Genomic DNA, 13,752 nt, shown 5'->3' with positions numbered 1-13,752 from the left:
TTTTAATGCTAACATTATTGTAATGTAGCTTCACATGCAAAATTTCAAGGTGTTTTAAGCAATTTCTGTCAGCACTGCCAGACCCAGCACACGGGACATCCACAATACCAGAATCTTAATTTCACATGACAGTTCTCTACCCTTTGAGCAAACGGAGTAAGTAGTAGCAGAAGAATGGCGCCATCTTCCACCTGGACTTGTCACTAAAGCAAAATAGAAACAAGTGCTTTGATACTAGGTTTCAGAGGCATAAATGACAGCAAATGATTAAAATATCCAAACATTTAGACTTGGAAAAATTACATTTACTTCTAAAAGGAGTCACCTTATTGATTACAGAGTTTCCTGTCATATCTCCCGCAACTTACTTTCAATTCTCAGTCTGCTCCTAGCACCTGTTCTCCCCATAGCTGCTGTCCTTTTTAACTCAGATTTAATTTTACACTCTTATGCCTTGCCTCAGCTCCTGCCCACATTGCTATTGTTCCACATAATCAAGCTTGGAAAGCAATGCTATTGATGCATTAAAAATAGCCACTCTTGTTAGTATTTTCATACTAGTTAAAAATTCTGAAAAAGAAGGTCAACTGTTTTTCCAAAACTTCCCGTTCAGAACACATTTCTCCAATACTTATGAATTTGGATATATGTCAAAAATGGTACTGAAATGGAATTTCTTGGCATTCCAGGAAGTCAAGGTTTTTCCCAATCTGACGTGTAAAATTGAATGCCACATGTCAGATGAGGGTAAAGGACCTTGAAAAACAACGAGCTCCTGATAAAAAAAAATAAATTAATTCAGTAATTCAAGTTCCAAATTCACAGAATCATATAATTCTTTAGGTTGGAAAAGACCTTTAAGATCACTGAGTCCAACTGTTAACCTAACAATGCCAAAACCACCACTAAACCATGTCCGTAACTGCCACATCTACTTGTCTTTTTAAATACCTCCAGGGATGGTGATCAACCCCTTCCCTGGGCAGCCTGTTCCAATGCTTGACAACCCACACCTTGCTACAACCTCCTACATCATGAATTTCTTCTCTAAAAGCCCTTAAGACCTGGAATTGAATAACACATGTTAAGTGACAACTTCCTGAAGCAACTGTAGGAATTTAAGTGAATCTGAGTAATACAGAAAGGCTTCTGCTCCAATAAGCATCAAGTTCTGAGGAGAAAGAATAGGCACTATTCTCATTTGCAGATGGCACTCACGACCTAAGCAGAAACCAAATGTCGAAGCTGGAACTTTTACAGGAAGAAATCACTCCAAATGACTAACCCATCTCTTGATCAAAATTTTTCTTTTCTTCTCATAAGCAATATCTGCAGAGGTATGACCATGACACTGTAAGAAGATACTCTGCTATAGCCACACAACAACCAACTGATCTCTGTAAAGTCTGAACTATAGCATTGATAAATTGTTCTCTGGCTGCTGAAGTGCCTCTGGCAGCAACAAATGCATACCTTCTTCTCATAATCTTAATATATTATATGCAACATCCAGACAAAGTGAGAGATCACATCAGTCTTGCACTAAACAAACAAACAAAAACCACTCAAGAGAAATGGAAAAAACCCTGTAATTAATTAGCCAGTGAGTGGAAAATCAAGAACTATTTCAGAGAAAAAGAACACAGGTACTTGGCAGAAGACAAAATACAACAACATATTTAAGGAAAAAAAACTGTCCAAAACCATGAAATGGTTTCTACTTACTGGAAGGAACAGGAGAAGCCAAAATAGGTCCAACATTGCTTGGAGGAGGCAGAGCTGATGGAAATCTCATTTGTGCTTCTCCACCATACCTGAAGTTTACATACAAAGACAAAAATTCCTCACACTCCATACACAGTCCATTTAATTTTCAAGTCTTTGAGAATTAACAGCAATTTTGGGGTTCTTTTAAAATGGGAAATAAAAAAAACAGCATAACTTTTCAGAAATATTTGTGACTTTTGGCAGAATAAACCAAAACTAACTGAATACTTTATGCAAAAAGCACTAACATACGCAACTGCAAAGATAAGTTAGATGAACACCTAAGTATTTTTTTTGTGGATGTTTTAAGTTCTGTGTTGATATGCTATGATCAGGCTTTAAAAATAAATTTACCAATTCTCAAAATCAGGCTTATGCTTTAGTGTCTTTTAAAGGTTTGCCTATACAGGAAAGTGGAAAGAAGGACACAGTTGAGATGAACCATGCTTATCTTCCTATTGTCCACAAGCAATTTCTACTAATCTCTCTCCAATAGTGCTACACGAGCCCTTCGCTATGTCTTCCCTTGCTAACACCCATCTCTCCTTAGTTATCACCCACATTTTCTCTCAGATCTTGTAATGTAATTGAGTTTACAAAGAATAACTAATCACAGCCTACTGAGAGTAGCTAACTTGATCTAACACCTGCACAAGTTTTGGAAAAGAACAAGCAAGTTTTTGGAAATATAACACTCAAACTCTAGCGCACACATATAGTGAAAGCTGCCTATTTTATCACCACTTTTAACAGCAGTATCTTACCAAAACTTTTTTTTTCCTCCAGGCTACATGCCCTGCAAGGACAGCCAAGAGTCCCAACTTCCTTAAGGCAGCTAATTAAAATATACGTATCTGCACCGTACCAAGGGTATACAGCACTTAAAATCCAGAGATGACAAATTAATCCTCCAGAGTGGAAGCCCCTACTTCCTCACTCAATTTGTGGTAGAAAAAAAACAACAAACCAGCAAAATAAATAATTAAAAAAAAATAAAATCAACATCTATGATCAAGAGCCATCAGTCCCTGAACAGAGTAAGTCCACTTGAATATAAATTTTTTTGGTGCGATGGTGAACAGCATAACTAACTACAACATGGTAGGAAAAAACCCCAAACCAAACCAAAAAACAAACACCACACCACCCCCCCAAATTAAAAAAAGCTCTGTCCTTTTTCCAGCTGTCTCAGTTGGTCTCACTAAAGATATTACTACACATTGCACTTCAATGAACTGGGATATTGAAGTATAGTAAGTGGATTTCAAGCAGATTGAACTAAATTTTCAATAGCCTCCTCTACAGGTGGAATACAAGCATCCAAAAGGAGAAGTAAGCAGAAAACACCATTACAGGAAGCTTCTTTTGTTGAAGAGCCCTAAATTAGTGTGGAACCGTATTCCACCAGGTTTAACAATCAATGCTCATTTTAAAACAATGCTCCCTCAGGCAGCAGGTTAAAGAGCCCGTACCGTTATTTAGTGGCTGTAGTGATCCTGAGCATAATATTCAGAATAACCTACAGAATTGAAATTTACCTGAAGAATGCTCGAGTAGCCCAGGCAGATACTTCTCTATCACACGCAGCATTAGAACAGGCCAAGATAAGGCAAGTGGCACAGGCCTGATCCTCCTAGAGCGTATTATACTGTTAGTATGGCAGCTTATATCAAGTTGATAAGAAATGTATAGAAGGTATATTGCTCGATAACTAAACAGTAAATACTTTTGCATCATTGTATTTAGAACGAAAGGAAATCAGCTCTTCCCAGTCACAGACAGGAAGTGAATCATAGGGAGGCATCCCATTGTAGCAGATAAGTTTTTGTTATACAGTTTTTGCAAACTCTGATTTGCTACCTACCATTACTGATAGGAAACAATCGCCATGTCGGCCATCTAATTACGACTAAGAATCATGCAATTTCTACAGAAATGTAAATTAAGATTGTGTTTGAACAAAAAATTCTATACAACTAATGGTTTGCATATTCTAATGGCATGTTAAAATATCACTTAGCGTGTCCTATCAAAGCACAAGAGAATAGATTACAGTGAACATTCAGTACACATACTAGTCAGTTTCAGTCAAACTGGCCTTCAAAACGTAGAAATGTCTTGTAGTGGTAGGAATTTAACTTTTTTAGGAAAAAGAGTGGGTTTTTTACTCTTAGATGAACTCCTTTCCTAAACTGAGACCTGCATTACACTTCTGCGTACAAGACATCTAAGAACTTCAGGGAAAGTGAATTACACTTCCATTTTTAGATATCATAAAATGAGAATTTATTTCTCATTATACAATCTTGTTTTATGTAGACAAAACAGGAGGAAAAGCTAATAGTTTAATCAGTAAATGAAATGTTAACTAGAAGTTTACAGCAACAAAAAAAGGTGATGAAGAAAGAGACTAGATTTACATAAATATTATAAATCTTTAATTTTTCACAACAGGTCAAAAGTTCTTACCTGATGTAACTTGAAAAACCTTTCAATCTCTTCTCCATCTCCACCTACATTGCTAACAAGCAGATGTCGCAGCTGATCAACAGGTCTGAGTTTATGAAACATAAAGCTCCCCTAGAAGTAATGTGAAATAAGTTAGAAAAAAAATGTCTTTACTCTGGCCATATCAACAACCCCTCCCCACAATGCCTATCTTTAGCAGTCTGAATTTTCCTTTGTTGAGTTATTGGATCAAAGTATAATGCAAATGGTGCCTAAAGCCCAGTTCCCATTCATATGTAGAAAATTCTCCAGCGGGTCTAGAACAAGCAGAAAAAATACTGCAATGGCTATAAACTCTCCATAAACTGAGTGAATTTTGCTGATCTTAGCCTAACCTGAAGCATATAATACAAACATATAGCAAGTATATACAGAAAAGAAAGGCTTTATGTACCTTGCAAATCCTCAAAACCACCTGGAAAAAAAATGCTTGGAGAATTGAAGACCATGGGCATGGTTAAAATTCCACACACAATCACCTTGCCTGCATCCATAGTAACTACTGGAGGTGGTCTGATTAGTGCCTTTAACAAAATAGCTGCCATTAAACCCTTTCAAAAAAACCTTTTGGGACTTCTGTGACAAAGAAGAAATCATTTATTCAGATTTCAATTGCCAACAATACTTACTCAAACTGTTTTCTGGGAAGCCAGTGTCTGCTTCAATTTCATATAATCATGAGTATAACCAAGGTTAAAAGAACTTCTCAGACGATCTATATCTACATGGGCCTCTGAGATTAACCAAAACTATGAATACACTGTAGAAGAGAAGCTGGCCCCATAGCTTAGAGTAAATTTAAAATAGGTACAGATAGTTTCAGCCCTATACCAGCTTCTTCCCTATACCTTTTAATGTTCCGAATACAATCCTTAAAATATACTGAAACCAAATAAATATTTACATGTTTAGATCAGTCTTCCAACTTTATACTTACTCTTCTGATTTCCTATACTAAGAAAAGTAACACTCACCTGGGCTGAAAGCAGAACAAACTTCTTAGGTGGCAGCATGTGTTGCTGCACAACAACAGGTGAATCAGTTATTGGAATAATGTCTTTATTTAGTGGTGTTACAATCTTCTGAACTTTAAATTCATCAATAGCAGAAAGAGCCCAGGAATGTCCATCAACACGAGTGGTCATCTGCACAACAGACAGATATTGTCCAAAGTCTGGTAACAGACACGGATTTTATACATCCATGGTGACATTTTACCATTTACCATTTAAAATTACACAGAATAGAATCTACTCTTGGCACAAGAAAACCCAGAGAAAATAAGCAAGTTCTTGTATTGTCTAACAGAAGGTTACCACCAAATTTACAGCCATATATACACCACCGCTTTTGGGAGACAGGGAATAATATACTGCATCTTTTGAGGGACAAAACCAGTGTTTTGTATTTAAAACAACTGGCAACGTGGGATCTCTTACTGCTGCTACAATATAAACAGCAATAATCTGCTAATCATATCAGAACCAGGTACCAAAGGTATCACAAATCTAAATTATTTCTCAAAGAATCAAAAAATGCTGCAACTGAATCATAAAGGTTTACAAGACTTTCACAGTTGGCAGCAGTACTTCAAATATAACTCAAGAAGAGACATATGGTAGCGAAGACATTTCAGAAAACCATGTATGCTAACAAGGAAGAACTGCTGCTTAATAACAGGCTGCCATTTTGGTTGGGAAACCTAGCTGCCTATTACTGTCAAATGCTTTGGGAAAAAAGGGAGATCAGCACTTGGGAAATTTATGTGTAAGTTTTTGCAGGGAAGGGATCTGGAGTAATTGTAAAGCTCCTTTGCAGGTTTTTAAAACAGTAGATAAATCAAAACCTGACTTTGAAACTTTTATACAGTCTCTCCATTCACTCCAACTCTACCACTGCTCCTCCAATAATACTATTTTTGACATATCACTCCTCTGCTTCAGCAGAAGACTTCAAACTTCCTTCAGAGCTGGAATACACGAAATGGTCTCCCTGAACTAAAGCATAAGGCAACTAACCCCCTCCAAACCCCTCTTACAAACCCACTTATGTAACAATTAGACAAATCGGAAAAAACATGTGAAATAATGAAGAGATTAATCATGCCTGAAATTTAATAAAGACGTGTCGTATCAGCTTAAATAAAGAAACCCAAAATCTCTAGCACCTGCATTTTAAATAATCTTTGCCAAATTTTATCCTCAGCGACAAACACCACTGTGGGCCATGGACTCTGTTTTCCCGTGCTTGTGCACAACAATCAGCATTCTCTAGACAACCGTATTTTCAAATATGATAATTAGAAGGCAAGTCTTAGAAGTCAAGGCAATTGCTTTTGATACATAGCTTGCATCAAGCTAGAAAGTAAGGCTGAACTAGCATTTCCTACTAAGTGATCAGTTCCCATTCACTGACAAAACTGCCTACTGATTTCTTTTTCTTTGAAGCATATTGTCTGGTAGCTTTGTAAGTGTTTCTAAACTCCTCATGAAGCTTCCTGTGAAATACTCATTTCTTGCAGACAGTATTATTCAAGTATCAATTATCAGAAAGGAAAAAAATATAATCTAAATTCCATCAAAACTGTATAAAAGTTTGCTTTAGTACCTGTGTTTCCATCATTGGCTTTTGAAAAGGGAAAGAATCATGATTGATACACCACAGGATGTCATTATCCTCATTTTCTGAAGCTGTCATCAGCAGGACCCCTAGCAAGAACACCAACATAAAAGTTTGTATTAGAAGCAATAATCATGCATTATATGCAAATTCATTAATTCATTCCTTTTTTAGTAAAAATCAATCTTTAAGTCATAATTATACAATTTGAACAGTAAATAGTATCTCCTGAGTTTGTATGTCATAGGGTTCTTCAGAAGGTCATTTTTAACACAATTTGCCATCTACTCTAAAAGGTAAAAACAAAAATAAGCATAAAATAGGTAGAACATGCCTCAAAAATGAGATGTTTAAACAGATCATGGATGAAAAAAACATATGGAAATTTCTTGAATGATAAGAATCAATATGTATGACTAAAAGGGTCAGCAACACAGAAACATCCCCCTGCCCCCACATTTCTGCAGCACTTTTAAAAATTCAGCCTACAGTCAGAAGTGACATAAAGCTGGAACCATGTGGTAGCTGTTTGGTATCTATAAACAACAGTCAGCACATGCTAAACTCTGCCTGAGAGGCACTGAATACGCAACAAGGTATTCTGTACCCTGCTTTCAAGACCTGATCACACATGGCCAGAGACATAGGCGGATTTGAACACACTGAATATATTTTACGGGGAGACAAAAAAAGGCCAATCAACACATGAACAGAATTCTCTGCTCAAACACAGCACCTTGCATAAGAACTAAATTCTGAAAAATATTACAATCTTCCACTTCCAAACACTCTCCCATTAACACATAGAAGCCATGCTTAATTCTCAGTTATTCCCACTGCTTCAAACTCCCCCATGTAAAAACAGTGTGACAGTAACTGTCACAAAAATATAATCAATCTCACCTGAGCCATTTTCCACTGCTTACCTTTGCTATAAAGAGCTCTGTGAACCTTTGCGGGTTTCTCCACATTAGAAGAAGCTGAAAATCCAGGCGGCAAACGGACATGAACCAAGGTTAACATGGAGGGACGAGCTGTTGGACACTTAAATGGTGAAGTACTAAAATACAGTCGGACACCTGAACAAAAGATAAAAAAAGGTGACAATTTTGCTAAACTGTGCTGATGCCATTTATTAGTTTAAAAGGAGGGGAACTAGCATTGCTTTCCTACCTGCATGTGTGATTGCTAGTAGCTGACAGTCTATGGATTCAGAATTTTCAATCACTGCTATTTGAACAATAGGCTTAAATACAGAACGATCTATTGTTCTAAAAAACAAAACAAAAAACCCCATACACTCTCAATCCTGGGAAATAAGCAAACAACATTCTTCAAAAAGATAGCATGAAACTATTGGCCTTAAAGGAAGCCTCTTACATTATAATTGTCATAAACATACCTAGCAATGCTCCCAGCAGCAGAAACTATAGCATTTTGTGAAAGAGAAGTAACCCTGGTCATTCCTTGACCATCTTGTCCCAAATCATAAACCTGCAACTCAATAAGACAGCTTAGTGATTTATGGTTGAACCAATGAATACAGCTTCACCTATCAAGCAGCAACAGAAACTCTATTTTTATTTCATCCTCGTGTTTCCATATAATTAAGAGGAAGATCAAAAGGCTGCTCTTTCCTCAGAAGAAAGTATTTTAAGTCTTCAGCACACACCTTTGTTACAAAAGATAAACTGGAATAATATCCTGACATGCCTACAGAGAATTCCCAGGTACTAACAAAAACTTAAAAAGTTATATACACATTAGTAACATAGCCACCAGTCATTAGAAGAAGTCACATACTTGCAGCACTCCTTTTTCTGAGCGGGTGTGTAAGATATTTCGAGAGTTGTCAATGGCGATTTGAACTACAGGATCTGGGGAGGGGGGCAAAAAAGGGAGAACCAGCCAATCAACACTGGATTTGGTGGAAATAAGTTTAAGAGAGAATATCTGTAAAATAATTAATTGTAAGTTAACAAAAATTGCAGGAGTCCCACACAGGAGTCCTACCAGAAGTGATTTAAAACAGCAATCAACTTCACACAATTAGCAGTAAACTAAAAAAAAAAAACCACAAAATGAGCAAAAAATTGTATAATAATTTCAAATTAATTTTTCAATGAACAGCGAAACACATCAAAAATATTTACTTAAAGATTCTACGGTTTCCAGTGATACAACTAAGCACATATTAATTCTGTACTACAGAACACTAACATTAGTCATAAATATCAAACTTTCCAGGCATTGGAATGTATATCCTGAACTACACACAGAAACAAGTGACCTGATTTTTATAATCATCAACCACTGCAAGTTTCATTGCCAATAACTAAATGCTCGGAATGAAGAAACTATTCAGTCTGACTTCTTGGCAGTATTATTTAAAGAGTTACATTAAATTACTGGGTAAGTCTTTAACACCAGTACTTACCATCCTCTGAGAATGTGAACTGTAGCAATGAAGGAATAAGAAAAGACAGCGCACTCTTTGAATGATTGATTTTTCTACAGCGCTGGCTAAACCAGCCTGCTTCAGCCTACAATTTAAAACAAACATAACATTGAAAGAAAGAACAAAACAAAACCCAAACTAGTAGCTATATTAAAAAAACTGTTAACAGGACAAGTATGAAAACAAGTAAAAATCTAACTACGCACAACTGATTTAACTGAAAAAATATGTACTATTAAATTGAAAGAAGCAGGTGATCATTAAATAGAAAACTTTACATAAAAAAGGGTGCCACAATTTTATTTTGAAGTTGACAAAAAATGTGTTGCTATTCCTCATATAATTACTATTTCTTCAAAGAAAATGTATCTACGCTAAGATGTCAGTGGTGTTGTGCAACCAAGCCATGCAATGCAACATAATTATGGCAGAAAAAAAACAGCAAACTTGGCATGTTTTGGAACTCTTAGTGCCTACATCCCACAACCATGAAACAATGAAAAATCCCTGTGTGTAAAACCTATAGTCACCTGGTATGCTACTTCATATAAGCAACCGTCTTTTCCAGCCAAAAAGATACGCCCGTTATCAGTGGATGTTATTGCCAGAATGTAGGTATTGTCAGTAGGGAGCGAATAGAGAGGGTCTGGTAGCAGTTGCATTCCGCCAGACATACTGTCATTGAGCGATCCAGTACCTTAAATATATAAAGAAAATCCTCTTTAGTTTTTAATTTGTCCTAATAAATATTATAGGCCTGTGATGAGCATTTCGGAAAACAGGGAAAATTACAGCTGATGTCATAACTAATAAACACATTCTGGAATAGCCATTTCCCAAAGTAACAAATCTTCTGTTTTTATAAAAGTTGAAGTAAATTCTCTGTATAGGTTTTCCAAGTAAGGAAATGCAATATTTTTCATTTCTACACATTGTAATTCCCTTTAAACTGGAAAAAGTCTAAAAGACAGATTTCTACTTTTGTCTCTTTCAAATCAAGATAGTACAGAAAGAGAGCAAAAGATTGTAATCCTCTCACTCCAGACAATTCTGTATTTTCTCTATTAACATACACAGCATCAAAAAAATGATATCAGGTTCTCGGTTTCTCTGGTTGGAATACAAATGCCAACCAGGTTAATGTATTCACCACTTCCAAGATCCATGCCCACCTCTTCTCTCCCTCTCCAACATAATGTTTAACTAACAGGAGCACCTGTTTCAAAAGCTCATTTTATGTTAAATAGGCGAATAATGCAACTCAACTCTCCTATGTGAGTCCAGCACCCAGCAAATGCACACCCCATAAAAATTACTTCCCCCTGTTTGTAACATGATTTAAAATTAGCAAGGTGCTTAGCACATGATCCTGTTTATCTTTCTATTTTTATTTTTTAAATGGCTACTAATACAACAGCCATGTATGTTTGTTAATGCACATCTGAGAATGAGGGGAGAAGACAGAATTACCTGCTTGTATATTAGCACAACTGAGCCCTAAAATCACAATATCCACGGGGGTAGCCAGAACAAGTAAGTGTCGCACATGAGGCTGGAAGATACCTAAAGAAGGGGAGAAAATAAAATTTTAGTTTGCAGCCAACCTCTCATATCACGATGATGTATCCAATGTATCCATTGGAAAGAAACATCAACTGGCTAGAAGGAATAGTCATATTTAAGACATAACGATATGTGAAACTCTAGACAGGAGTACCAGTCAGCTGTTCAGCTTCCAGTTCATGAAATACAGGATCTTTAAAATAACATTTTTCTTATAAATACGCTTCTTTTAAATTACACCCTACAGCCAATTGAAGTTTGATTTCAATGTTTTTTAAGCAGGAGCTACCAAGAAAATTGAGAGCACTAGGAACCAGGATCTCGTGGAAGTTATCACTTGAATGTGTAAATTTATAAAAAGTACGAATGTTAAGAGTACGGTGTGGCAAAAAAAGCAAGCTTATCAGTGTAAATGATAAGTGTTAAACTATAATATAAATGATAGGGTTAAACTATACATTATTTTTGGCTTGTAATTTTTTCAGTGTTTCTAAAAATGAAACAAACGCATGCATCTTGTGTACGCATATATACATGCACACAAGACACCGATTTTCACATACGCGCATCTAAAAAACATATAGAGACATCTTAGTAACTGCCTAATTCTAGTCACTGTCATATATTCCTTACCTGCCTTTGGCTTTACAAGACCCACTGCAAGAATCGTTTCACTAAGGCCATCAAAATAGGCCAGATCCCCCCTGTCAACAAATAAGAAAAAAAAAACCCACGCAGCATAAATCTTGTCACAAAGTATCACATAATAACAAAGTAAATAAAATCAGATTCTGTATATTTTAAAGTTATTAATACTCATTATAATGCTCTGAAGCCATCTACATCTTTTGCTTTGGGTGAAAGCATGTCCGGCGGAATGGAATGACAGAAGTTTCACAGCAAAACTATGTATGCAATCATTTGAGCTGCCTGGGATCCCTGTAGCTGAGTTTCAAACCTGAAACCCAACTGCAGAATTTTGTATTTTTGGATCTTGTTAATTCGTAAAGTGTACTCTCAATCACACAATGCAGCATATGCAACGCTGATTAACATCAAGAGGAAGGAACTTCTATGATTTTTTTTCCCATGAAAATTATCTAAATCAAGAATTCCCAACCTCCTCCCCAGCACCTTATGCTTAACACATTTTATTTGGGAAATGTATTTAACACACTGTGATACAACGCAAATGTATGGATAGGAGGTATGTGAGCCACAACGTAAACTTAAATCTTCTTAGGAAATGCAACAATATGTATAAAGAAATTCTTACTGAAAGAATTCTTACTATATAGACAAATACAGAAGCAAACCTTCAAATTATAAACATATCACTGCCATTTGAAAATATAATTAAATTATTTTCAGTTTGTGCATCATTAAAATAAGCTAGGCAGATGAGCTTCAATCACAATACTTCAAAGTACTAATGATGTATTAGTTACCGTTGTGGAAGTAACCAGCCACTGTACACGCATTAGAGTATTTAATAAATCTGCTTTTCTAAGTTAGGCAATTAGAGTAATTTTTTTCTACTTTTTTGGCATAAGCAAAGCCCTAACAAATTCAGCAAAACGGTAGGACATGTCTAAGCCTCAGGAAATGCATTTTCCTTTCTTTCATTTCTAAATGATTTGGCAGCTATACTACTAACTCTTAAAAGTCCTTAAATGCTTATTATTCAAAAGTTTTAGTAAAACCTAAAAGGAACCAAGGTAAGTTAAACCGAACAGAACACCTCTATGCTACCAGTAAACACTCTCCCACTGCTGCAATTGCTTAATTCTAGTGTAATACCAATAGAATATCAACAGGAATGTGTTCTCTACATACCCGTCTTCATAGTTCCATATAAAAATGTCGCTGTCAATGGTCAGCCAAGCTCTGCTGATTTCAGGAAACACTCCCATCATACAGTTGCACTGCATATCTGAAGCACTACTGATGTAAGGACTAAATGCATTTTGGCTAGCCAAGGCAAAATATCCTTCGGAGAATTTAAAAAAAAATGCTACTACTTTGTATACTGTAGTACACAAACTATGTATCATGAACACTCACAGTTCTTCATACAGAAACTAATTCCACCAGCAACTCTACAAAAATGGACCTTGTTACCACTTGGAGCCTTATGAAGGGAACATGAACAATATCAAAGGTCATTACTGGGAGTCTGACAGAAAGATTGGGGAAGAAGATCATGGAAGAAAAAAGTTTGTTTCTAATATTATGACTTACACAACGTAACACATTACTTTTCATAAGGATACGTCCAAACTGCTCCACTAGCTCTGGGGGCAGTGGGACTCTGCGGACTGAGCTGATCTCTGGAAGATTAGGTATTGACAGCAAACCTGGTCCTTGCAAAGGATAATCCATATCTGACATACCAGAAACAGTAGGGTTACCTGCAATTAAGAACCACAAAAAAAAGATTAGGTTTCTTATAAAGAATAAGAAATTTACAAAAAAGCTTATATTTTCTTTCTCTAACTTCACCTGACTGCTTCCTAATCCGTGAAATATAAATAAGATCAACTGCATTTCCCATTTTACATGAGATGAATACAGGCCTTCAGTCTATGTAGAAAAAAATGCCTTGATACTGCAAAGACTTCAAGCGTATAAATACCACTACTCACAAGAGATGTGTGAACAGAGATTTCTGTAGGAACAGGACCACAAACAATAAATCTAGACCTCAAATCAGACATGAGCAAACAGATTTGCACACAAACTCTAACAATAACTCATTTGAACCCCAGACTACTCTTTACCCCATTTTTACTGTGATGCTCTCCAACCTTTTTTTCATTGTATGGCCAGACATTAAA

The 13,752-nt window shown here is 36.2% G+C and overlaps 1 protein-coding gene across 1 annotated transcript in view; it reads right to left on the bottom strand.

The window, feature by feature from the left end:
* The window catches only part of NUP155 (nucleoporin 155kDa), a 30,287-nt gene extending 16,969 nt beyond the window's left edge, over positions 1-13,318 (bottom strand). Inside the window, 15 exon segments of the mRNA XM_009894676.1 lie at positions 1,726-1,814; positions 3,306-3,400; positions 4,237-4,347; positions 5,250-5,420; positions 6,883-6,983; positions 7,821-7,973; positions 8,068-8,165; positions 8,297-8,388; positions 8,698-8,771; positions 9,332-9,437; positions 9,883-10,049; positions 10,823-10,915; positions 11,549-11,619; positions 12,752-12,848; positions 13,189-13,318. Coding sequence (XP_009892978.1) covers positions 1,726-1,814; positions 3,306-3,400; positions 4,237-4,347; positions 5,250-5,420; positions 6,883-6,983; positions 7,821-7,973; positions 8,068-8,165; positions 8,297-8,388; positions 8,698-8,771; positions 9,332-9,437; positions 9,883-10,049; positions 10,823-10,915; positions 11,549-11,619; positions 12,752-12,848; positions 13,189-13,306 — 1,636 coding nt within the window. The 5' untranslated portion in view covers positions 13,307-13,318.
* Between the last annotated feature and the right edge of the window lie 434 nt (positions 13,319-13,752).

This window comes from Charadrius vociferus, unplaced genomic scaffold (assembly GCF_000708025.1).
Source record: "Charadrius vociferus isolate BGI_N301 unplaced genomic scaffold, ASM70802v2 scaffold450, whole genome shotgun sequence".
NCBI classification, from domain to species: domain Eukaryota; kingdom Metazoa; phylum Chordata; class Aves; order Charadriiformes; family Charadriidae; genus Charadrius; species Charadrius vociferus.
Note: the sequence above shows the minus strand (reverse complement) of the source record. Positions and strands in the feature narration are given on the sequence as shown.